General features: G+C 41.4%; 1 protein-coding gene across 2 annotated transcripts in view; it reads left to right on the plus strand.

Moving 5' to 3' along the window:
- ZNF827 (zinc finger protein 827) overlaps window positions 1-26,690 on the plus strand; it is a 199,308-nt gene that overhangs the window by 42,311 nt on the left and 130,307 nt on the right. For both annotated transcript variants that reach the window (XM_004378845.2, XM_012556243.1), the window contains exons 3-4: window positions 13,083-13,255; window positions 19,836-20,316. In XM_004378845.2, coding sequence (XP_004378902.1) covers window positions 13,083-13,255; window positions 19,836-20,316 — 654 coding nt within the window. The remainder of the gene's footprint in view (window positions 1-13,082; window positions 13,256-19,835; window positions 20,317-26,690) is intronic.

Below are 26,690 nucleotides of genomic sequence, written 5' to 3' on the forward strand. Positions count from 1 at the left end.
TCCATGCAAGATATATTTAATGGGGGAAGATCAAAGAATCTTTGTCAGGGAGTGCGTGGCATCGCTGAACATGGGGAAAAAACACTGCTTTTGAAATAGTGGACAAGGGAGAGCCCACCCCCCTGCTGCCTCCATCACAAATGGACTTTTGTATAATCAGTAACTACTCTGCCCTAATTTATCCCAGCACACACTTTTATGTTAGCATTTTTATTACTTTTTTGTGAGATTTAAGCCTTCCTCACTTATCCCATTCTTCTATAATTTCTTGTCACCTAAGAACTCTAAAAAAATATTGTCAATCAAACATAATCAAAGCATTTCCTCCAAATGCTTTATTTTATTCAAATCCAATCAGATTCTGAAGGGACATGTGGAAAATTTGAAGCACAAGTTTTATCTTGTGGGGGCAGTCTTTCCAAAGGAGAAGTTGGTATCATAGAGAGCCTTGGCGTTCACAGTTATTCATCCAAGGTGGAAATCTAGTCACTTGAGTTCTCAGAATGGAAACATGATTTCTTGTGCTGGTTTGGTTTTAAATTGTGTGCATGATAAATTCATGTTCCTGGGATGTCTGTATGGAGTTTCAAATGTCTTTTAAGAATACCCTCCCAGGCTGGAACAGGACGTAGGCTCTGTGTGTCTCACCAGCGTTGGATTATTCGCAGCAACATTGATGGAGAGTGCTTGGAAAGGCAAATAATTGACTGAGCGATCGCAGCTAACATCGATTTGATGCGTTTACGAGAAATTTCCATTTAAATTGCTGAGTGAGCTGTATACGCTAATTATAATTACTTTAAAGCTTGTGTTAACAGCAGAATAGAACCAAGGAAATGGATACCTGGGACTTTTAAGACTCTAAGTGATCCAAACTGTTCAGAGTTTTTGAAATGTAATAAAATCCTGAAAAGTTTATCAATTCCGGGTTTCATTTCTCCTCACTTTTCACCTGCCATCTGGTGAAATAAGGAGAGAAGTGGCTAAAATTAAGAAACAAGGAGAAGAGCAAAGGAAGCTGGTAATTTTGCAATGAAATAAATCAGTCTTGATTTATAAAAATTCAATTTAGGGGTAGCAGCAGGAGAGGGGTCTGGCTATATGTAGAATGTAATTTTATAAATATCTTCTTTATCTGGTTCTTGCATAAATGTGCAAATGGGGTTTATAATATAAATTTGTTTGGCCATTAGTTACTTGGAAATGCTCATGCAAAATTAATAATAAACTTCAGTTTACTGAAGGCTTGGAAGGAAGCTGTGGCTAATAAAACTGTGTCTCTTAAAGGCCAAGTTGTTTGGAGTTTTGCTGTTTTAAAATGGTCTCGGGTATATTCAACAACAGTGATGAAGCATAATTGTTTCACTCAAATGACTAGATGCATGTAAAGAAGAGAAAGAGGTAATGTGCTTCCAGTGTAGGGTAGATTTTTTGTGTGTGGTTTGCTCTAGGATATACACCTGAAGGAAAAGATCTGTTCCCTTTTTGGTTTAAATACATGTGAGCCATATCAGCATCTCAACAGGCTTCTCAGCAGAATTTAATGTGCAAGATCTTTAAGAAATCTTTTTTTTTTCTCCTTTTTTACTGAATTTATTCTATTGCTGAAACTTAATGTTTTAATCAGTGAATGTTCAAATGGAAAGGGGGTGGGGGGAAGGAATTGCTAGGTTTAATCTGTACAACCTCTTGCCGATTGACTTGTATTTTATGCCCCGCTGCTGCACATCCTTCTGCCCACAACCTAAGACTTAGCGAAGCAACTACATGGGCAGAGCAATTGTAGAAAAAGTAATTTTTTGTAAAACTCATGCAAGAAGAAAGACTGCTGCCAAGAAAAACACGAGGGCTTTGAAATTGTCACTTGAAAAATGTTCCACGCGCCCATGTAGATGCATCCTAAATTCAAGTTCTGTATCGCATGGACTGGAAATAGGGGTGGGAAGACTTGTGGTCTTTTCAGTTAAAGTGAATGCTGTTGCGTCCCAGCATCTTGGCTAGATCATTGGCTAAGAAGCAGTTGATATAATATCTAATTTTGGTATTTTTATATCATGGAGAGATGATTTGGTGTTACTAGGATCACTGAATTTATTTTTTAATTTTGTTAAACTTTTTTTATTGTGGTAGGTCTATATATAGTAAACATTTGCCATTTCAGTGTTTCTTACATGTTAAATTCAGTGATATTAACTATGTTAGTCATGTTGTACAGCCATCACCACTATCTATTTCTAGATTTTTCAGTTGCTCTTAACAGAAGCTCAGTTTCCCCTAAGCAGTGAGTTCCTCTTTTCCCATCCCTTCTGCCCCTGGTGACCACCGGTTAGCTTTGGTCTCTGTACCTTTGCCTATTCTAGATATTCTGTACAATATGTGTCCTTTTTGTAACTGACTTATCTCACTCAGCATAATATTTTCAAGGTTCACAGGATCACTGGTGTTTGAATCTGAGGAGTGGAAAGGAAGGTGGGTCTTCTCCATCTGCCCCTTCCTCTCACCTCTCCACACACTATACTGTTGGTTTCAGGGAAACTTGGGGGCCTGGATTCAGGTGTAACTTGGCTTCACTAAAAAAGCATTTTGGGGATGAGGTGAGAGCTGTCACCACAGTTCTAGGCATTTCTCACTCTTACTTTTTCCTTTACCTTAGAAAGAAATCTTAGTTTAATTCAAAATAGGTAGGTAGACAGGCAACTCTCAGTAGGGAAAGAATTTCAGTTGCCTAATGGCTTAAAAAAACAAATAACCAAAAAAGCCGCAAAGATAAACTGTACACCATTGCGATTGCAAGCACAGCTTAAATTATAAAGCTGTTTCTCAGAATGTTGCAAAAAAAATAAAAAAGGCCTATAAAGTTGATTCTAGAGTTACAAAGAGATATGCGCTAGAAAAGCTGACCCTGTATTTAGTAATTTAGACATCAGCATTTCTTTGACCTTCTTTAGGTCAAGGGGAGTCCAAACCATGAAAAAATAAAGTATCTTTTAGGTCTAGTCTTATTCCTCCTTTTTTGAACAGGATTCAGTTGTTACTAGGTCCTGGTATATTTAATTCCTTAGAGAATCCACCACTCCGTGGCCTTTCACCCCACAAGAGACGCGACACTTCAGGAGGAGGTTTCTTTCATGTGACCCTGTGCCTCCAGCACATGCTACACAGTCCTCTAAACGTGGACATGGTAAAGGGAAGGTGATGTCCATTTGCTATCAAAATAAATGTCACGCATTGACTCAATTCTCTTTGAAGCTGCTGTGCTGTTGAAGCTAAGAATAAAATAAATGATTTTTATTTTAAAGACAGAGTTGCAGCTGCCTTGCAGAAGGCCAACAAGATTCCCGGGATGCCAGGCTCCTAGTTAAAAGAAATAAGAAGGAACACTTCAGAGACAGCATCTCTGAAACATCTTATTTTACTAATAAAATTTAAATCTACTTAAAAGCAAGTTGGTCTCTCATGCAGCTGAGGGCTAAGAATATTTTTTTCTGGGTAAATATGGGTTTTATGGCCACTGTTTTCATTCATATTTATGCAGTGTTATTAAAATTATTGCAAAAGCATTGAAAGTCCAGAAAGTGAGGTAACCTCTCCTAATACTGCTGTAGGCCCATGGTGATTATAACCATAATCTGAGAATGATTGTATGCATGAACTTGTTTACAAAATTTTCTTTAAAAAATTTGTGGTAAATAAATACACACATACATATATATAAAACAAAACATTTGTCATTTCAAGATTTTTTTACATGTACAATTCAGTTACATTAATTATGTTCATCATGTCATGCATCCATCACCACTATCTGTTTCCAGATCTTTCTATCACCCTTAACAGAAGCATAGTGCCCCCGGAAAATTCACTTTTTAATCAAGATTAAGAACTATCTGTGCTGATCTCAATTATGATTTCCCAATGATTTAAACTTAGGCTGGCTACAGATATCAGACTTCTTAGTTTTATTGGATACTTGCTAGTTGTTAAAATATGCATTGATAATGTCAGAGTCAATAACAGCCTTGCAGATAAACCCAATGATATCTATCGCTAATATAGCTTTCTGTTGTCATGAAGTAGCATTTGAGAGACATGCCCAAGACATTCCATTAAAATATATTAAATCTATGTATATTATTAGTGGGGAGGATGGGTAATTCTACCAAATATGCACCATTAGTCTTAGGAAGTCTGTAGTGGAGATGGTGATGATGCCCGGAGTATGCACACCCATGGGAGTCTGGCATCTTGAATTCCTTCTGTGTGCATGGTGAGGTCTGTATGTAGAAACTGTCTACTTGCAAATTATCTTAATTTTCTGCAAATTGCCATGTAAGATCTAACAAGAGAAAGCTTGATTTCAAAACCTGCAAAACAATTACATTTATATTTGAAATAACTACCTTGCGTTAAGGAGTCCCTGGTTGGTGCAGATGGTTAATGCACTCTGCTGCTAACTGAAAGGCTGGAGGTTTGAGTCCACCCAGAGGTGCCTTGGAAGAAAGGCCTGGCAGTGTACTTCCGAAAAATCAGCCATTGAAAACCCTATGGAGCACAGTTCTACTCTGACACACATGGAGTTGCCATGATTTGGAATCGACTCTAGGACAACTGGTAGTAGTGGACCTTCAGTTAAAGCAAGTCAGTTAATAAAACCCTCCATGATGGTTTTGTTTTTGTTTTTTTTTTTAACCCAATGAAGTTTTATTCCTTTGCAAATGTATGTACATACAATAGTGTAAAGCACCAAACCAGGAGTTAGGTTGGTTCTAATCTCAATGCCTCCACTAGTCATGGGACTTTAAACATACTACCTCAAACTGCCTCATCTGCAAACTAGGCCAGCTGGGGATTATCTCCAAGATTCCTTCTGGTTCTGTATTTTTTTGCTTTTACTTAACTGCGTATTCTTAAACCTTTATTTGTCTGTTAACTCACAAATGTTAAAATATAATGTCTATTTTTTAATTAAATACGTTGCTTTGAAAAATTCCCTTCATACCCACCGTAAGATTGTCTCCGCTTTGAGCAGATCTTGTCCATTGTAAATAGTTCAACATATATCTTTTTTTTTTTTATTAATAATGTAGTCACACTGTATGCATTTTTACTATAAGCTGCTGCAGATTCCTTGTTGGAAATAGGTGAGATCTAAGTCCGTGAATATCAATTGAGATGTTTCAACAAACGGATGCAACACTGGAAGCGCTCACTTGTCTTTGCCAAGAAATTTGGAAGACAGATACCTGGCCAACTGACTAATAGAGATCCATATTTGTGATCATTCCAAAGAAAGTTGATCCAACAGAATGCAGAAATTACAGAAAAATATCAGTATTATATGCAAGTAAAATTTTGCTGAAGATCATTCAAAAACAGTTGCAGCACTACACTGACAGGGAACTGCCAGAAATTCAAGCTGGATTCAGAAGAGGACATGGAATGAGGGATATCATTGCTGAGGTCAGATGGATCTTGACTGAAAGCAGAGAATACCAGAAAGATGTTTATTTGTGTTTTATTGATTATGCAAATTATGGATAATATTGGGAAGAATGGGAATTCCGGAACACTTAATTGTGCTCATGAGGAACGTACATAGACCAAGAGGCAGTCATTCGAACAGAATGGAGATACTGAGTAATTTAAAATCAAGAAAGGTGTGTGTCAGGATTATATCCTTTCATCATGTTTATTCAATCTGTATGCTGAGCAAATAATCCGAGAAGCTGGACTATATGAGGAAGAACCAGGCATCAGGACTGGGGGAAGACTCATTAACGACCTGGGATATGCAGATGACACAGCCTTGCTTGCTGAAAGCGAAGAGGACTTGAAGCACTTGCTGATGAGATCAAAGAGCACAGCTTCAGTATGGATGACAGCTGAACATAAAACAAAAATCCTCACAACTGGACCGATAAGCAACATCATGATAAATGGAGAAAAGATTGAAGTTGTCAATGATTTCATTTTACCTGGATCCATAATCAGTGCCCATGGAAGCAGCAGTCAAATGACATATTGTATTGAGCAAATCTGCCAAAGACCTCTTTAAAGTGTTAAGGAGCAAAGATGTCACTTTGAGGACTAAGGTGTGCCTGACCCAAGCCATGGTATTTTCAGTTACCACATTCAGTTGCCTGGGAAAGGTGCACAGTGAATAAGGAAGACTGAAGAATTGATGACTTTAGAATTATGTTGTTGGCGAAGAATGTTAGATATACCATGGATTACCAGAAGAAAGAACACATCTGTCTTGGAAGCAGTAAAGCCAGAATGCTCCTTAGAAGCAGGGATGGCAAAACTTTGTGTCACATACTTCGGATGTGTGATCTGGAGGGACCAGTCCCTGGAGAAGGACATCATGCTTGGTAAAGTAGAGGGGTCAGCGAAAAAGAGGAGGACCCTCAACGAGATGGATTGACACAGTGGGTTCAAACATAGCAACAATTATGAGGATGGCACAGGACTGGACGATGTTTCTTTCTGTTGTACGTAGGGTCACTACAAGTAGGAACCGACTCGCGAGCACCCAGCAACAACAGTGAACATCCATGAACATCTGTCTGTTTATACATTCCTTCATTCAAGACGTGTGCGTTGATGTACCACGTGAAAGGTGTGCCCTCTTGGGCTAACACTTGGTCCATTAGGACTTCCCGGAGCCTCCTTCATCTTTTCTATTCTCAGCACTTGTTTCACTCTTTGCTACTCTCTTGATGCAGCCCTTTTCACTTAATCTCATTACAGTCCACACACATTTATTGAACTGTACTTCTTTCCTGGCACTGTTTTGGGTGCTAGAGACAAAAAGGTAAGGATTTCCAGGCCCTACCCAGCCAATCCTCCTCTACCTTCTTCTTCTTCCTTTCCCCTTCTGTCATTTCTACATCTTTGTTTTGCTTGCTGAGCCAGGCCCTACCTGAGCAGCACAGTGGACTGCTGCTCCTTCATTTCCCCTTGGCTCCAGCAACAAACTACTGTGTAGGTCCAGGCCTTGAGCTGTGTGTTATTATGTGTTGTCAGTTATTTGGAGCCCCCTGGGTGGCGCAGACAGTTAAGCACTTGGTTACCAACTGAAAGGTTGATGGTTTGAATCCACCCAGAAGTGCCTTGGAGGAAAGGCTTGGTGATCTACTTCTGAAAGACCGTAGCCATTGAAAACCCTATGAAGCATAGTTCTACTCTGACACACATGGAGTTGCCATTAGTCGGAATCAATTTGGCCCCAACTGGTTTGGGTTTTTCTTTTTTTTTGATTGGTTGTTTAAATTTACATCTGCTCTGATTGAACTTTCTGGTGTGGAGGATATGACGAGTTTATTGTCACTCCTGTTACAAAACAACCACTACTCCAGATACTGTCCATTTGCTGTGTGCCTGTGTGCCAAGCATTGCACACACATTTATTATCTCTTTTATTCCAATAATATTATTGCCTGTAAAGGGAACATGTTTTCTCCCGAGCAGAAAATTAGCAGCTGTCCATCCCATCGAGTCTGTTAGCAGTCGGTGGAATTTAGTTTTCTTTGCAGTGATACTAACTAGCTAGTGACACATTTGGGGGAAGTTGTTTGTCAGGCAGTTGTAAACAAGGTAAAATTATGAACATCTCAGTCCAGTTGCCTCAAGAGTGTGTGGTTCATTCTAAGGAAGCAGTCAGATTTCCTTAGGTTCTAAATTTGAGTGAAATTTACATCTATCAGTTCTCTGAACATAGTTTGGCATAAGAAATAGAATACATCCATACTTCCTCCCTACTCTAACCTAATTAATAACATCCTATTCATTTAGAATAGGAGCCCCGGTGGCGCAGTGGTTAAGCGTTCAGCTGTTAACTGCAAGGTCGGTTATTCAAACCCACCAGCTGCTTCGTGGGAGAAAGATGTGGCAGTGCGCTTTCTTACCCATTGCCATTGAGTCGATTCCAACTCATAGCGACCCTATAGGACAGAGTAGAACTGCCCCATAGGGTTTCCAAGGAGTGGCTGGGGGATTCAAACTGCCAACTTTTGGTTAGCAGGCGAGCTCTTAACCACTGTGCCGCCAGGGCTCCCCCTAAAGATTACAGCCTTGGAAACCCCATGGGGCAGTTCTGCTTTGTCCTGTAGTGTCATTATGAGTCAGAATTGACTCGACAGCAGTGGGTTTCTACATTTGGAGAGGGCAGTGGTGGCTCAGTGGTAGAATTCTCACCTTCCGTGCAGGAGACCCAGATTTGATTCCCTACCAGTGCACCTCAAATGCAGCCACGACTTGTCTTTCAGTGGAGGCTTGTGTGTTGTTATGATGCTGAACAGGTTTCAGCAGAGCTTCCTGACTAACATGGGCTAGGAAGAAAGGCCTGGAAATCTACTTCCAAAAATCAGTCAGTGAAAACCCTGTGGATCGCAACAAAAACTAAAAACCAAATCCTTTGCTGTCAAGTTGATTCTGACTCATAGCGACCCTATAGGACAGAGTCTGACTGCCCCATATGGTTTCCAAGGAGCAGCTGGTGGATTCGAACTGCCAGCCTTTCGGTTTGCAGCCGTAGCTCCTAACCACTGTACCACCAGAGTCCAATGGAGCACGACAGTCTGATCCATAGGGTTCACCATGAGTCATGTGTCGACCTGACGGCAGCTAAAAATAACATCATACATATAGAGGGGATCCTACTAAAACAAGAAATTTTTTTCTTGAACAAATAAAAATGCATATACTACCTGGGAAGATTACTGGCCGAATTTGAAAACTGATCATTGTATTCTGGTGAGTTTTGTCGTTTGGCTTCAGTCCCCTTCCTTTCCTGCTAGGATCAGTTACAAATTTCAAATCACTGTAGTAGTGTAGCTATTTGACGACATTTCTTGATATTAGTTTCTCTTCCTTTTGAGTATTTTAATTCTCCCCCAGTCAATCCAAGGACATCCTAATTTGTACACTATAGTTATGTATTTTGGTACTAATTAAAACTAAGGAAGCACACTTCCAAAATAAAACAGATTTACGTGAAATTGAAATACTACTGTGCAGGGCTTAATGTAGTGTACTCTGTAATACATTTGAAATACAGAGTAGGTGATTAGGGTGGAGGATGGGGATGTGTCTGAAAGAATAGGAAGCACATTGGTTGAGTTAAGCAAGGCAAGGGGGCTAGGGAAACTGGCAAGGTTCATTTTTTTGGTTAATGCCTTTTTATTGCCTTCCTGTAATGTGCCATGAACACTCAGGTCAGTGAGGACTCTCAGCTTTTGTCTCCTCTCCCAGACAGTTCTGTAAAACTAGGTAGTTTAGAGTTTGGATAGTGGAAAATACCTCCTGAAGATGGGGATCAGCGGCAGCCTGTTTGTGTACCCCTTTCTTATTACTTTGATGTTCTTACAACCCCAAATAGACACCATTATAATTTTTCCCCTCTAGTTTATGACAATAATCTCATCTAGAGGCCCGATTCAGTCCTTTCTCTCAAATCTGACATTCAGCTTGTAGTCTTTGTGATCAGGGTATCAGGGTGGTAGAAATGACAGTGAAGGATACAAAATAGAAGGCAGAATTAGGCATAGGACTCCAAATTAGCAGAGGCAATCAACAAAGAAAACCAGATAACAGGAAAGCCATAATGAGTTAATAAAAATGCTTGTTTAATAGGACTCACAGAGTAAAAGGAAACTCTCAATCCCTACCCCTAGTCAAAAGAAGAAATACTTGGGACACATCACAAGTAGAAATTCCAGACTTGAAGGGTATATTTTTAGATAGAGCATTCTTTCTCAAGTTGCTTAGTTAAGTTAACCAAGATTACTTATACCCCGGGACGGATTACCCAATAAGCAAGGTATACATGCACTTAATTTCACTGCACCTGAAAACCAGGTGAAATTGTTCACTGCAGATTAATAAGTAAACACAGTTAAGCCTGTGTGTACCTTGCTTACTGTAAGCCAAGCTGGTGCATGGTGTGCTTACTGTTTAATCCATCCCTGCTTATATCTGTATTAGTAAAACTACATTTTGGAATACCTTAACTTTATTCTGAGAGTCCTTGGGTGGCACAAATGGTTAAGCACTTGAGTGCGAGCTGAAAGGTTGGCGGTTTGAACACACCCAGGAGCAACTCAGAAGACAGGCCTGGAGATCTGCTTCCTAAAAGGTCACAGCCTTGGACACCGTGGAGCAGTTCTACTCTCTACACACGAGGTCGCCATGAATTGGAATCAACTTGACAACAACTAACCAACAACAACAGCTTTATTCTGAACCCTTCTAGTTTCCATTTATTTTAAGTGGGCCTTTACATGTGCAGATTCAGTTGACTCAATGAATAGATAATGAGATTATTTTGAATTATACACTTGGGAATATTTCCTTTGAAAAATATAAAAGTAACGTGTGTGCTTGAAAAATTCAAATAGTACCAAACAAAACTAGACGAGTTGCTGTCATGTCAGTTCTGACTCGTGGCAACCCCATGTGTTTCAGAATAGAACTGTGCTTCCCAGAGTTTTAAGTGGCTGTGCTTTTTTGGAAGTAGATTGCTGGACCTTCTTCCAAGGCCCCTCCGGGTGATTCAGACCACCAACTTTTGATTAACAGCTGAGTAGTTAACTGTATGTGCTACCAGTAAAAGTTTCCCTTCCTGGCCACTCCCCTTTTTATCCCCAGTCCTTCAAAGGTAACCACGATGGTCTCTTGGGTATGGTTCAGAAAAATTTCATACAAATAAAAGTATGTAATTTTTTGTTTCATTTATTCATCCCTCTCTCCCTCCTCCCCCCCTTTTTTTTCTTGCTGAAGCATTTTAAAACAAATCTCAAACAGCATATCCATTGCTTGTAAATACTTCCACATGTATCTCCAACAGATAAGGATTTGAAAAAAATGAAACAAAAAAAAAACTGCAATGTCATTATCACATCTAACAGGATTAACAGTTGTTCCATAATATTATGAAACACCCAGGCTATACTCAGTAATTCCGCAATAATCTCAAAAGTGTGTTTTTACAATTTTTTTTACATTGCTTTCTTCAAATTCAGCTTCAAAGAAGGTTCACACCTTGCGTTTGTTTTTATATGTCTCTTAAGTCTCTTTTTATCCATAACCCTTGCCCTTTTTAAAATGCCATTTACTTGCGGAAGAAACTGGGTCATTGCCAGTTGGGTCATTGTCCTGTAGAATTTCCCACGTTCTGGATTTGGCTGATTCCATCCCCTTGGTGTGTTTAACATGTTTCTTTATCACCTGTGTTTCCTGTAAACTGCTGGTTATATAGAGGCTTGATTAAATTCAGGTTTACATTTTTTTTCCTAAGTATACTTCATAGATGGCATATCGGAAGGTGTCTTGGTCATCTAGTGCTGCTATAACAGAAATACCACAAGTGGATGGCTTTAACAAAGAGAAATTTATTTTCTCACAGTCTGGTAGGCTAGAAGTCCAAATTCAGGGTGTCACCTCCAGGGAAAGTCTTTCTCTGTCTGTGGGCCTTCTCATCAATCTTCCCTCAGAGTAGGTGCTTCTCTTTGCAGGGACCCCAGGACCAAAGGATGTGCTCTGTTCCTGGCACTGCTTTCTTGGTGGTATGAGATCTCCAGTTCTCTGCTTGCTTCCCTTTCCTTTTATCTCTTGTAAGATAAAAGGTGGTACAGGCCACACCCTAGGGAAACTCCCTTTACATTGGATCAAGGATGTGACTTTAGTAAGGGTGTTATGCAGTCCCACCCTAATCCTCTTTAACATAAAATTAAAATTACAAAATGGAGGACAACCACACAATACTGGGAATCATGGCCCAGCCAAATTGATACACGCATTTTTGGGGGGACATAATTCAATCCATGGCATTAGGCGCATGATGTCTGGTTGTTCGATTTTTAGTGATGTTAAGATGGATCAATGGTTTTAGGTGTTATCAACTAGATCTATCCTTTATAAAGTTCCCCATCAACCTTCCACCTAATGGTTTTAGCAGCAATTGATTCTCATTTCTTAAAAAGCAAAAATAGAACCATCCCAGATGTACAGTTTTGTATCTTGCTTTTATCCACTAACTCTAATACGTTGAATACGTTTTTATATCAGCACCTATAGATCTAGCTCATTTTTTAAAATGGCTTCATATATTTAATGAGTACATTACAGTGTATTTACCCAGTTTGGAAATGCTTCTGATTCCTCCTAATTAAGAAAGGAAAGTCTGAGCCCTCACCTCTGCTTGTTTTCATTTCTAATATCCCCAAATGTCAGAGGTCAGTGTGGCACTGAGCAGTGTAAGTTGGTAGACCAGAAGTTTAGCAATACAGTGTCACAACAGCGACCCTGCTCTTTGCGAGTGGTGGAGGAGAGAGTGATCTTAGCTTTAGTTGGAGGCGATCGTTGGTCTGTTTGCTTTCCTGAAAAACTGAAGTGTTTGTGGTTGCCTCGTCGTAGCTCTTCCCAAAGTGAGCAACAAGGCTCAGTCACAGCGCAGAGAAAAGCAGCAGTATCTTTAGTGGCAACCAGAGGGACAGAAATAAGAGGGTAAAAAGCCCTGACCTTAAGACCCCCTGATGGCTAAATTGGCAGCAGCATCTGCTGGAGCCATAACTGAACAAGTCAGCACTAGGGATTCTGAAATTTTTCTCCGTTGGAGTTCAGCTTAGGAGGTTCATTGATGGCCGGTAGGTTTTCAGTGTAGAGCAGTGCGTTATTTTCTGTCTCATTTGATTTGTCTGTATTTCCCTCCATCTTCCAAGTTCCAGGAATTCAGATCTGGACTCGAGTCTGGCGCTTTCCTTCAGGAATCAAAGCTGCTGAGCTCAGGCTTCTCTGACTTTGTACAGTACCTTCGCTAGGACAGGCCACGCAAGGTCTGTCATGGCTTCCTGAAGTAAGACTTTCACAAAGGCAGGATGACCAGATGGAAATAACTAAATGAATGTGGGTTTTTACTTGAAGAAACACATAATAAAATTTCCTTATGGGTAAAATCCTGGAGTTGCCAAGAAGAAAGCAAATCATTTTTAGTGTTATTTATGTAGCAATGAGTGTGAATTAGTGCTCAATGCAGTGTACCTTTTTGTTTTCCTCAATTTTTCTTTCTTTCTCCTTTTTCCAAGCCTCAGAAGAGGAAAGCGGAAAGCCTTTCCAGTGTCCAATATGTGGTCTGGTTATAAAAAGGAAGAGTTACTGGAAGCGGCACATGGTGATTCACACAGGTCTAAAAAGTCACCAGTGTCCGCTCTGTCCATTCCGGTGTGCTCGCAAGGACAATCTCAAATCCCACATGAAGGTAAGGCATCTGTGGACGACCTCACTGAGAGGTAGACATAGTCAGAGCTCTTGCACATGGGTCCCGCAGGAGGCTTCCAGTCAGGAAGAGAGGGCCATTGGTGGCGCAGGTGGACTGCATTGCTTAATGTAACAAAGGAGAATAGATGCAGGGAAAGAGAGCTGAAATGGGTCTCCTTGTAAAGGTATTAATATCCATTTTGCAACCAAGAACTTTAAGGCAGAGAGAATCTTTAATATCTAAATAATATATGTAGTGTAACCAAAAAAAAAAAAAATGAAACCAAACCAGTTGCCATTGAGCTGATTTTGACTCATGGCGACCCCACGTTTCAGAGTAGAACTGTGCTCCTCAGTGTTTTCAATGGCTGTGGCCTTTTAGAAGTAGATCACCGGGCCTTTCTTCCGAGGTGCCTCTGGGTAGATTCAAACCGCCAACCTTTCATTTAGTAGCCAAACACTTAACAGTTTGTGCCACCCAGGGACTCCATATGTAGTATAGAGCCAGCATTTCCTGTAAAGGACCAGTAGCCTAACCTTGCCTTGCATTTTCTGGCGCACCACAAGGAACAGTTTGCAAAGAGCAAGAAGCAGGGAAAGTCAGGTATAGACCAAAGTACATTAGGACTAGAGAGCTGCTTGACCTGAGCACCAAAGAGAAGGCTTTTGGACCTGCTTCCCTTCCCAGAGAAATTGCCCCCTTCTGCTATTTCGTGGAGTCCCTGGCCAGTGCAAACAATTTATGTGTTCAGCTGCTAACTTAAAGGTTGGAAGTTCAAGTCTACCCAGAGGTGCCTCGGAAGAAAGGCCTGGTGATCTACTTCCAAAGGGTCACAGGCACTGAAAAACCCTATGGTGCACAGTTCTACTCATGACACATGGGTCGCCATGAGTTGGAGTTGACTTCACAGTAACTGGTGTTGGTGGTGCTATTGCTTTGCTCTTCAGCTTGCAAACCCAGAAGAACACTTAGAATCACCTTATTGGAAGGGTAAAGACATTGAAAGGCTCTTTGTCTTTGACATTACTTAGCCCCATGAGAGGCTTGGGAGCCATTCTTGACAAGACTGATAGTCGTCCTGGAGGTTGTCAGTGTTTAAGCTATCCTAATTCCCAGGATTACACTTACCAAATATCAAAGGACATTGTTTTCAATGTTCAATTAAAAACGTATGACCTGGGGTTTGTGCCTGTAATGCACATGTAGAGAATTCACTAGAATCTATGTGCTACTCCTCTGTGAGATGTAGGAAAACTTTTTTTTAATAGCTTCTTTTGTGTTTTTTTTAAATTGTGCTTTAGGTGAAAGTTTACAGAGCAAATTAGTTTCTCATTAAACAGTTAATACACAAATTGTTTTGTGACATTGGTTGCAAGGAAAAACTCTTAAGTTATGCAGAAATCTTTTTTAGCAGACGTCTTTAATACTAAGGGTTTTGTCTAGAATTCAAGGAGAAAACTGATGAGTTAAAAGCATAGGCTTTTGAATTTGGTAAGCCTGACTTTAAATCTTACTGTTCAACTTATCTAGCTAATTGGCCTTGAGCAAGTTAACCTTTAGACACTCGATTTTCTCATCTGTTAAATGGGAATAATAATGTTTGCCTGCAAGAGTTGTCCTTAGTACTTAAGGAGATAATTTCGGCAAAGTGTCTGATACAGAAAATGTTGAACATCTTAATATTAACATCTTAATATTAACAACCATCATTCTCGCTAAGTTTTAAATATGGTTTTGCTGTCAACATTGTTTATAAAGTGTCTACTTTTCTGCCATAAAAAGTGTAGTACATAATTAAGACTTTTGCTTATTTAAAAATCTTGTAGTCTAGTCTAATCCTTCCATAATCACTGTTCAGAACAGTAGCTCTAAAAAGATCTGGTCAGCCAGAACCTCAGCTGACTTTAGGAAATAGCTTAGAAGATTAAAAAAAGAAAAAATGAAATCTATGATGTAGCTTGTTTTCTATCATTTGCCTTTTTCTAAGATTTCCCATTGCCTGGGAGTAGCCTGCCCTTCATCTTGGGAATCTGCTTAACCAGGAGTCTGGTTGGTTGAATTTTACTGAACCTACTTTTAGGTCTTTACTTTAACCCTCATCTTCCATCACCACTCCCCAAAGTAAAATACCATATTTAAAACCTGCAAGGTGGATTTCATTAGCAGGATTAGACTTAAAAAGAAATGCCTTTAAAACTAAAATTCGGTTCAGTTCCTCTGTGTTCAGCTTACGAGCTGTGGCTAGAAATCAGGTCTACTGAATTTAAAGCTTCAGTGAGCAGAAAACTTGCATCCAGCCTGACACCTTGTGAGCTTGGTTTCAGCTCAGGGTCACTTAAAACAATCTATTTATAAACCTGTGGAAAAAAAAGCTGGGTTTTCAATAGCAGGAACTACTGACCCCGAAACTACAGGGAGATGAGTTGGGTGCCTTGATGATACAGACGGCGGCCATGACGGTGTTACAGATGAGAGCCACAAGGGCTTTGTGGGTCGTGGAGTCTTAGAATGCTTTCAGAACAAATCAGTAACCAGTACAATAAAGCAGTTGTGTGAAATGACTACTTTATTCAAACTCATGGTGTCCTAACCTGTTGAGCTACGACTCCAGCTTTTGATAAGGGAAGTGTGAGACAAGCTCATGCAAGTTTAATTTTATCAAATGGGGTACTCTTTCTTCTGCCTGCTCTCTACCTCATTTGTGGGACTTTATTTTTTTTTTTTAATCAAAGAATTTATGATTTTACTTTCTAACTAGAGATACTTTCATTTTACAAATATTGTCTATACATAAATAAAATGGGTGTGGTCTTACCCATAGATATCCTCAGCTATGTTCACCAGTAAAACCCCAAACTAAATCCATTGCCGTTGAGTCAATTCTGATTCGTAACAACCCTATAGGACAGAGTAAAACTGTCCCACAGGGTTCCCAAGGCTGTAAATCTTTACCGAAGCAGACTGCCCCATCATCTTCCTGCGCATGAGCTGGTTTCTAACCCCCCACCTTTTGGTTAGCAGCCGAGTGCTTAACCACTGTGCCACCGGGGTTCCTTAATGTTCACCAGTAGACTACAAAAATTGATAGATTTTTCTAAAAAGAAGTTTGCCTAAGAAGTGAGGACAGTATAGCCTATAGATCATGATCTCAAAACTTTATTAAGATTCTCAGTTCCACAGCTTAGTGGTGACGAATGAATTAATCATTTTACCTCTCTCAGCCTCCATTTCCACTAATGGAGATAATAATCATACTGTCTCTCTTATGGGGTAGTTATGTGAATTAAATGAGTTAATGCACATAAAACAATTCAATGCCCAACATGGAGAAATAGTAAGTATATCTTATATAGTAATTATTGTCTGAAAGCCATCTGGATACACATTAATATTTATATTTAGAAATAAATCAATGCAATGGTGTAAGAGATTACTGTAAAATAACTTCTATTGCTTTTTTTCTTCTTCTGATACCACTTTAGTGTTGCGATTTTAGAAGAACTGATAAACAAAAGAATACAAAGTTGACCCTTAATCCCATCACCTAGAAATAATCATTATTATTTTGATGTATATCTCTCCATACTGTTATTATATATTTATTTAAGAAAAATGGGAGTATATTTTATATGTTCAACAAATGCAGGATCTACTGTATTCCTAGTAGGTGTCAGGTACAGTCAGTTTTTTTAAGCCTGCCTTTCCTCCTTAATATATTGTGCAAATGTTTTCATGGCCAGCTTTGGAAGGAGTTTGTTAACGCCTCCCGCTTCCTCAGGGTTTCTTAGATTTCCATTGTCTTTTACAACTTCACTAGATGACTGAGCGTCCTGGAATTACATGTGAAGCTCATAAGGTAAAATTGACCAGAAGAGGCAAGGAGGACTGCGAAGGTGAAGAACACAGTGAAGTAATGGCAAGAAACTAGACTAAGAGTTCAGGATGCTGAGGTCTCCTACTAGTCTTAGTTCTGCCATGTAAGAAGCTCTAGCCTGCCTGGCCTGTTACACATAACTGGGGTGGAGTAGATGTTTCCCGAAGTTTCTTGATTTTCTGAAATACCATGACCCAGGCATTTGAGTGCTGCTGTGACGCACGGTGACACATGTCAGAGTAGAACTGTGCTGTATAGGGTTTTCAGTGGCTGATTTTTCAGAAGCAGATCACCAGACCTTTCTTCCTAGGTATTTCTGGGTAGACTCTAGCCTCCAACCTTTGGTTAGCAACTAAGCGCAATAACCATTTGCACCACCCAGGGTGCCTTCTATTTCCCACCCCTTGGGGTTGATATGTGCTGTTGGTGAGAAATGGCCAGTAGGTAATTGAGTCTCTAAACGTTGGTCTGGAAAGAATGGAATCCTTTATGCAAGTTTTTCTTCACATTAGCAGACTGGGATGAGTTTTAAAGCAGGTGTTAGGCTAAAGAGAATAAAAATTTTAAAAGAAAAGTGTTTTTCTGTCAGGAGAGAAGGGAAGAAACTGCAGCTGGAGGATAGAGGTAATACTTCTCTCGAAGGTCAAATGTGATATGTAGTCCCTTTGGGAAGGTGTAGCTCAAATGAAGTTAAATGTGCAAAAGTCAACACAACATCCCCTGTTTTTCCTTTGATCTTTCACTAATTTTCCGTAACCAGATATAGCCGGACCAAGATCTGGTGGAAAAGAAGCCACATAAAATATTTGCACACACAGTCTCTTTTTAATCCAAGGCTCCCTTTTGATTTTAGAACTTGGGCTTCTCTCTCTGCCCTTTTCCTTCTTCCAGAAGTTGCTTCCGGAGCTTCTGTTCTTGGATTAACTCCTCTCCTGGGTTAATAGAATTAAGGACGCTGCTGAAATGGAATCTGCCCCACTGCGCTGCTCTGAGGAATGGAAGCTTTCTGCCTCGTGACCTTTACCACCTGGTTCCGGGGCATGCTTTTGGCAGCACCTGTCTGCACCCCATGGGGCTATGACCTGAGCCCTCCAAGGTGTCTGCTTCTGAGATAGCTTGGAATCTTCACGATTCTGTGAGAAAGCGAATGCAATGATCAGCTCCCAAGTTAATCCCTTTGTTGTAAAAAGAGCAGAGAAGCTAGTGACAAATGGTGTGTTTCCTTATCCCTAATTCTTCCCATCCCAGCAGAGAGGAAGCCATTTAACAAGCAAGACTTTGCTGCAACTGAATTTAAGTTTATATGGTTATTTCTGTTGAGCAAGTCATGCTTTGGGGGACCCACAATATTTTCTGTTGTTTTTTTCAAAAAGCCACAGTGGGGTGCTGTAGCGACAGGATCTCACCATTAACTTTTCATTTCTTTGCTTTTGTTGGTCACTAAACATTATTTAAAAGTATGTTTTGGCTGACGAATAATGCTTTTGGATTGCATTCAGAATGCATAAACAGCTGTAGTAAAATTTGCTCTCTGGGAAAGGAAACCTGTGCCTGGGGGCCAGGTAGTACAGTGGGTTAACGAACGTGCCCTTAACCTTGGTTAGACCTGGGTTCAAATCCCACTGAAATCACAACTGATAGATGAGGTGTCAGTTCTGTTTTGGGTTTGAACTCCAATCACTTGCTTGTTTGTCCAGATTGCACAACTACCCAGATAATTTGGCCCAAATCGACACAATTGGCAGTTTCTACTCCCGGGAGGGCCAGTACTAAAATAGCAGGGGTGTCACAGGTCAGGACTGAAGTATATTGGCAGAGATGAATGGGGAAGTTAAAAGCTTACAAGAGCACCTGCCAGCTCGGAGCCGGGCTCAGGCCAATGCAATTATTTCCTCACTTTTTCAAGCACTAAATTTGGTAGTGGCAGGAAGAAAAAGTTTCTCGCAATCTTTACAGGTATTGTGCATGGAAGACTGGAACTGGGTTTAAAAATCTGCCTCCTTGCATTGCTAATGTCAGAATCTGGAAGGTGAAATAACCACGTTTGGAAAAGTTGGTTTTATCTTGCTCAGAATCCTTGGTGGGGGTCAGAGCTTGGTTTTTCTCCCGCTCTACTGGGCTTTCTTTGTATGTGATTTTGCTCAAGCCACTTATTCTGGGGTCTCTGTTTCCCTGCCTGGGAACTGGGAATCCCCTGGAAACATTATTTTGCAGGTTCTTAATTACCTAAGAGAAGCATCTCGAAAATGGAAATGATGTTTGCAAAATATAACTAATTCTCTGGGCAACAGTAATTGTGCATATGCAAAGTATTATTGTGAGAGGAATTGCTTGACAGGTTACCTTTTTTGACCCCCAACCTGTAATTTTGTAAGTTTGCACTGTGCTGGGTTTGTAATATTTCCTCTGAAGAAATCAACCGAAATTGGGTGACTAGACTACTAGGAGGATCCTACCAAAAACAGCATCCATTGGTGGTTGTGAGCATGGCTCTAATAATGAGCTCTTAACCTGTGTGAACCCATTTATGTTTAGGGGTTAACCTCATTGCCTGGAGCACGGTAATGAAATGCTCCTCTGGTTATGTTACCTCGTGGGCCAGCCCTTTGTACTGTGAGGAAATTATTGATGAATAGTCTGGATATGCAACAAAGCGTTTTCCATAAGTGCACAGTGGATAGCTCATTCTTCTTGCTTCTCTGTCAGGTTCATCAGCACCAGGACCGAGGAGAGACCTTTCAGTGCCAGCTATGCCCTTTCACTTCCTCTCGCCACTTCAGCCTGAAACTCCACATGCGCTGCCACCAGCACTTCCTGAGGACAGAAGCCAAGGTGAAGGAGGAGATCCCAGACACAGATGTCAAGGGATCTCCCCACCTCAGTGACAGTGCCTGCCTGGGGCAGCAAAGGGAAGGAGGAGGGACAGAGCTAGTGGGGACCATGATGACGTCTAACACTCCAGAGAGGACTAGCCAGGGTGGGGCTGGCGTCTCGCCTTTGCTGGTGAAGGAGGAACCCAAGGAAGATAACGGCCTGTCCACCTCCTTTACCCTGAATGCTGCCGACAGGCCCACCAACCACACAAAGCTGAAAGACCCCTCCGAGTATGTGGCCAACAGTGCGTCAGCATTGTTCAGCCAGGACATCTCTGTTAAGATGGCGTCTGATTTTCTCATGAAGCTGTCAGGTACTTGAATAGGGTTGTATTCTCTCTCCCTTTCTCTCCCAGTTTTCTCATCGATAAAATGAGCTGGTAAGACTAGGTGATTTCGAGGTTGCTTTACATTCTGATAATCCGTGCTTTCATGAATTTTCTCCTTGATTTTCCTTTTATTTTCTTCCCAATCCATTGCCTTGGTTGGGTCTAGAAACAATAGAGATTGTTGGTTTCCTTCTGATTTTCCCCCTTTATGGGGGAAATTGTTGTGGGGGAAAGGTCACATGGTAAGCCAGATTTTTGTCAGTTTCTCTGTGTGACCTTGGACACTATTTAACTTGTCTCTGCCCTGGGGTTTTTTTTTTTTGTTTTTTTTTTAAGTACTTGTGTGGAATATGTCATGTTGCATTATTCAAGTTCTTTGCCGTCTTAATTGGAAAGATTTACGAAGGACGTATATACAGAGAGTACTGTTTGCAAGTGTAGACTTAAAATTCGAGCAAATGATGAAGATAATCTTTGAACATTTTTAGAAAAGACATTCTTTTCTAACTGCCCTAATGCCTTCTGGAAAGAAGATGGAGTATACATTGTAAAAAATTATTCTTATTCATTGACATCTCTTTCTATCGCTATGAAATTAAATGTGCTGCTTCTTTATGCCTTTTTTTTTTTTTTGGTTTCTGTGCTTAAGTTTTACTGTTGAGCAGGCGGTGGGGAGCTGTAGAAGGAACGCGCTGTTTTTCCTGACTCTCTTTTGGAGTGACAAGACATGTTGCAGGATTGTGTTGCTACTCATTATGTTTTTCGAAGTATGATTTTAAATTTTAAAGGAGTTGCGGAGGGTGGGGAAAGGTCGGTTGAGAATTGGTTCTGTCTTTCAGTGAAGATGGCAGTCCCCACGATGATTTCCAAATGCCATTTCAGCACTTTGGAGATTGATAATACCCTTTTAAATGGAGAATAATTGGTCACCGCCTTCCTTTAAATGGACTGTGAGCCGCATTTCACTAAATGTCATTGCCCGGTGAATTAGAGGTTCAGCTTCACTCTGAAGTCCCTTTGCTCAGTGACACTTCATTTGGGTCTTTTGGAATATCCTCGTCTCCCCAGATCTTTGTCCCTTAGGAATGGGAGAAACTAGGCTGAGAGAAATGAGGAAAGATAAAGGATGGAAAATGAGGTGCCACAGAAATGAACTGAGGAGGAAAATAGAGCAGGGACTAATACAGTGAAGCACAGACCACCTGTAGCAGTAGTGAGCAAATGACTAAGTCACAGGAATTAAAATGTATCTGTCTGTGGCACTGAAGAACGGTGGGGTTCTCTACTCCTCTTCCCTCACCTTTCTGCTGCCATTCCATCCCAATCTAGGGGAAAACAGGATTTTAGAACTATTGAGTTTTATGTTTTAAAATCTTTGAAAAGTGTGAGGGGAAATGTATGTTTCCAGTTTTCTTTTTGTTACTGTGATTCTTTAGGATTTCACCTCCAGGAAAACTGCAGTTCTTCCTTGATGGTCTCTCATGCTGATGCTATAGCAAAGGGTCTCCTTTTCTGGGCTTCTATAGTGTAATCAGGAGCCCTGATGGCACAGTGGCTAAGTGCTTGGCTGCTAACCAAAAGGTCAGCTGTTTGAATCCATCAGCTGCTCCTTAGAAACTATGGGGCAGTTCTCCTTTGTCCTGTAGGGTCATTTTGAGTCAGCATGATGGCAGCGGGTTTGGTTTTGGTTATAGTGTAATCAAGGTTATAGTGTAATCATGGTACCTGGGAGGTGCAAGTGGTTTGTGCTTGGCTACTAACCAGGACGTTGGGGTTTGAACCCACCCAGCAGCGCCCAGAAGAAAAACCTGGCGATCTGCTTCCATAAAGATTACAGCCCAGAAAACCCTATGGAGCTCAGTTCTACTCTGTAAGGTTGCCATGAGTCAGAGTTGACTCCACACCAATGGGTTGTTTGTTTGTTTAATGGTGTAATCCCAAGAGATAGAATGCAAATGACACGTTCATTTGGCATAGTTTAGAAAAGAGGGCATTTCCTTACCTAACAGACAGAGAAAACTGAAAAGGGATGAATAACCTTTCGTAAAGGTTACTCCCGTTACTCCGTGACTTCCGGAATTTTTTAAACCTGAGGGAGAGTAGGGTGAGAGGGAAGGTGAGGAAAGGTTTAGTTTTTGGATCACACACTGGTGTAGGACATGCCGCTCCTGCCCAGCCCAGTTCTGAGCACCCCACATCAGGCCGTGATTAACTCCAGAGCATAGGATCAGGCTTGTGGCTGCTGAGAGCCAGGAATGCAAACAGGAGTGACACAAGGGGAGAAATGGGTTGTAGGCTGGGGTGAAGGACTGTACACCCAAGCTTCCTATTGTGATCTCTTTTTTCATTTCTCTGTTGAGAGGGAGTTGTTTATGGTTTGGCAGTCAGTTTTTACTGACTGATCAATTGGCATATGAAAACAGATAACAGATGTACACTCTTTATGCAAAAGGCCCATGCAGCTATTTTATGGTGGCTTACTAGAGGTCCTGAAACCTGACTTGTATGCACTGTTACCTAGCAACCTGTTACAAAGTCACCAGGGAGTGAGACGCATCGGTAATTTTTTTGTGTGTGCGTATTTGGATGTAAATGTAAACTTGGTGGCTGTGGCAGCACAGCCCATGGAAGGAGAAGGTGTGTTAAAAAGAAAAAAATGTATTTTCAGGAGAGATTTCTTCTTGTTCCACCAACTCTGTGGTTGGCCGGCTCTGCATTGATAGCTGCTTGCTACCTGGCTGTCTCTGTGGATGTGATTCATGGACAAGAAGGCCGAATTCCACTGAGCTGCGGCTGAGTTTTAGCTCTTCCCATCATCAAGGGTAGTGAAGTAGTGGTTTGCGTCGGACCTTGTCCTTTGGCATCATAACGGCGCCATTGTTCTTGAGCCGAATTTTGAGCTGGGCTCTGCAGTGCACCTGCTGGTACTGTTGGGTGCAGCTGTTCGTGGTTGCCGAGTCTGTGAGCGTCTGTGCCAGCCAGATCGCTGTCTGCACACCCGGAGCACAGTGACGGATTCAAGCGTGTAGATATGTACTTGTTTCAGAAAGAGATAGAAGACACTTGATTCTTTCTTACTGAGTTATTAAGGGAAGTTTCTCTTGCTCCTTTGACTAAAACTAAGTGTAAAATGACTAAATGGAACCCGGCGGGGTTAAAATCGATGGATGGAATGTGGTTCTGAATTGGCTCGGAATCCCCTTTTCTGAGGTTACCTAACATATGTGATGGGGTCTTGGTGGCACAATGGTTAAACGGTTGACTGCTAACCAAAAGGTCGGCAGTTTGAATCTACCAGTCACTCCTTGGAAACCCTATGGGGCGTTATGCTCTGTCCTGTATGTCGCTATGAGTTAAGAATTGACTCAACGGCAACGGGTTTGATTTTTGGAAAATATGTGATTGTGAAATAAAACCCCTTTTCTAAACTGTCAGCTATTCTTCTGACTGAACCCACACTTAGCAGTCCTTGGTCCTTCAAGATTAATGTTTCTCCCTAGAACCAAGGCTTCCTTGGCTCAGCACCATAATCAATTCAGAGAAGAGCACGGGGCAGCCCCTATTGTTAGATTCTGCGCCTGCAGAAAAAGAATTTTGTAGACTTTCTTCAGGGTTTGGGCCTAGAAGGCAGGCCTTTGATTGCTACCAAAAAAACCCCAGGCCACCCAGTCGATCCTGATGCATGGACACCCCATGTGTTTCCAGAGTAGAACAGTTCCATAGGGACCTCGTTGGGTGCTCTAGCCCTACACTCTTGTTTTTGTGGCTCTTAGAAGCCAGAAGATGTATGCAGATCATTACATGTGGGGCAAGTGGTCCAATGGTCGTGTGATGGGGCTGTCCAGGGGAGGGGTGCTCCTCCACCATGGTACACTTACCAAACCAGTTGCCTTTGAGTCACCTCTGACTCATGGTGACTCCATATGTATGTCATAGGGTTTTCAGTGGCTGATTTTTTGGGAGTAAATCTCCAGGCCTTTCTCTCAAGACACCTGTAGGTGAATTTGAAACTCCAACGTTTTGGTTAGCAATCGAGCGTGTTAATCATTGGTAGGCTTAAGTTCCTGCTAATTCTGCACCTCCTGTTCCGTGTCCAGTGACAGTTCTTCACCTTGGCTGCACAGCAGACTTACCTGGGAGCTGTTTAAACATTGCTGGGGCCTATCCCACTCCCGAAGGAGCCCTGGTGGCACAGTGGCTAAGCACTTTGCTGCTAACTGAAAGGTTGGCGATTTGAACCCACAGCTCCTCCAGGGGAGAAGAATGTAGTAGTCCGCTTCCCTAAAGACAACAGCCTTGAAAACCCTATGGGGCAGTTCTACTGTGTCCTATAGGATCACTATGAGTCAGAATCGACTTCCCGGCAACGGGGGCTATCCCGCTCCCTGCAGTTATTATTTAATTGGTCTGGGGTAGGGCCTAGACATTGGTATTTTCTTTAAAATCCTTAAATGATTCTAATGTGTAGTCAGGACTGAGGGCCATGGATGTGGAATATAAACTTGGTAACTAGTACCATTTTTTTTAGTATAGCTATGGTTTTCCTTCAGTACAGCTGTCTTCCCTTGCTTTCCATCTCACACCATGAAAGGGAGCCTGGTGGTGTGAGGGGGCTGAGGCATTTCACCATAGGTCACAGTTGACATGGAGGAGAGGCCTGGGTGAGTCATATTCAAGGAGTCCCGTGGTTTTCCTCCGGGGCCTCATGACAGGAGAATTAAAAGAAGCATGTTAATGTTCTCCCATTAGAAAGTCTCCAGACTCAACCAAAGCATGGAGGAGCTGGGTGGATCATTAGATGCCTGATTAAAAGTTGCCTGCGATGGCCTTACGTTATTTCTCTTTCTGAAAACTACACTTTTCAAGATAGAAAATTTTATTCTAACTCTCCAAATTATAACCAAGCAGTTGGCAGAAACTTGGCACCTCAGCTGTTGGCTGTGAATATCTTTTTGTCCCCCGGTTTTCCAAAATAAAAGATAGAAGTCATTTCAACTATTTTTAATCTGGAAACTGGCAAAAAAAATTTTTATACTGTCTTCCACATTATATTAGTTTCATAAAATTGACACCAAAATAATTTTAACTAGGAGAGACGGACGTTTTAAGGCAGCACTCACTTTTAGTTTCACAGAGACATTTTAAGAACAAATGGGAACGAAGTAAATTGTTTCTGATTTATTAGTAGCTCAGCCATAAAATGGCAAAGGTTTTCACTTACAAATGAAGGGGTGTTGGTTAATGTGTTTGGGTCATGTAGGAATCTTGCAGTTTTCCATAGGTCTTTGATCTGCAACTCCCATCTATTTCACAGGGTTTGATGCGTCTGTGGTTACTGTACGGAGTGTCTATAAATGGCAGCTCCCCTATCTTGTTTTACCTTTGTTTGTGCTGCTGGAGAAGGAGAGATGGAAGATGCTATTGAGCCAAGTTGTCCTCATTGCCTGCTTGCTCTGATTGGCTTTCTGTAAAACATCTTAACAAATGAGCCTTCTTCCAAGTAAATGATCTCCTTGTGCGCTTCACTCCCTCAGACTTCAGTGCTAATAACCAGGGGGCTCTCTCACTCCCCACCCTGGAGCGCTTTCCCCCGTTGGCTTATTTCTGACAGCCTCCCTTTGCAGCCTCAGTCTGGCCCTTGTTTGTAACCCTGCCTTGCTTTTCTCATGATGGGCACTCATGATCATGTGACGAACATTCCTTGTGTGAGAAGATGCATTAAGGGACCTTATCCATGCAGGCAGCCTGAATGCCCTTTTGAAATCCAGGATTGTATTGAATTTAGCGATACATATGAGAAGGGAGCATGTGACTCTTTCCTGGGTTTTCAGTGATTTGCTGCTCCATAAGATGAGAAGTGATCTGAGTCACGGTAGGGGGCAGGTGGGATGACAAGAAAGTGGAGCCTGGAGTGACACACACTGGTGCTGAAATTTGCATGGATGGAGACTTTGTGACATTTACTTATTGCTTATTTTTACTTACAACCACTTATATGGTGCTTAACCAAAGACAAAACCAAACCAATTCCCTGCAGGTTGATTCTGACTCGTGGCAACCCCATGTGTTACAAGGTAGGGGTTTTTTTTGGCTGTAATCTTTACAGAAGCAGATTGCCAGGCCTTTCTTCTGCAGCACCACTAGGTAGGTTTGAGCCGTTAACCTTTAGGTTAGTAGTTGAGTACAGACTATTTGTACACCCAGGAACCGTATATAGTGCTTACCCATACCCCATTGCGGTTGAGTTGATTCCAACTCGTAGCAACCCTATAGGACAGAGTAGAACTGCCCCATAGGGTTTCCAAGGAGTGGCTGGTGGATTCAAACTGCCTACCTTTTTGGTTAGCAGCCAAGTTCTT

The sequence above is a fragment of the Trichechus manatus genome, unplaced genomic scaffold (assembly GCF_000243295.1).
Source record: "Trichechus manatus latirostris isolate Lorelei unplaced genomic scaffold, TriManLat1.0 scaffold00059, whole genome shotgun sequence".
Classification (NCBI taxonomy): Eukaryota; Metazoa; Chordata; class Mammalia; order Sirenia; family Trichechidae; genus Trichechus; species Trichechus manatus.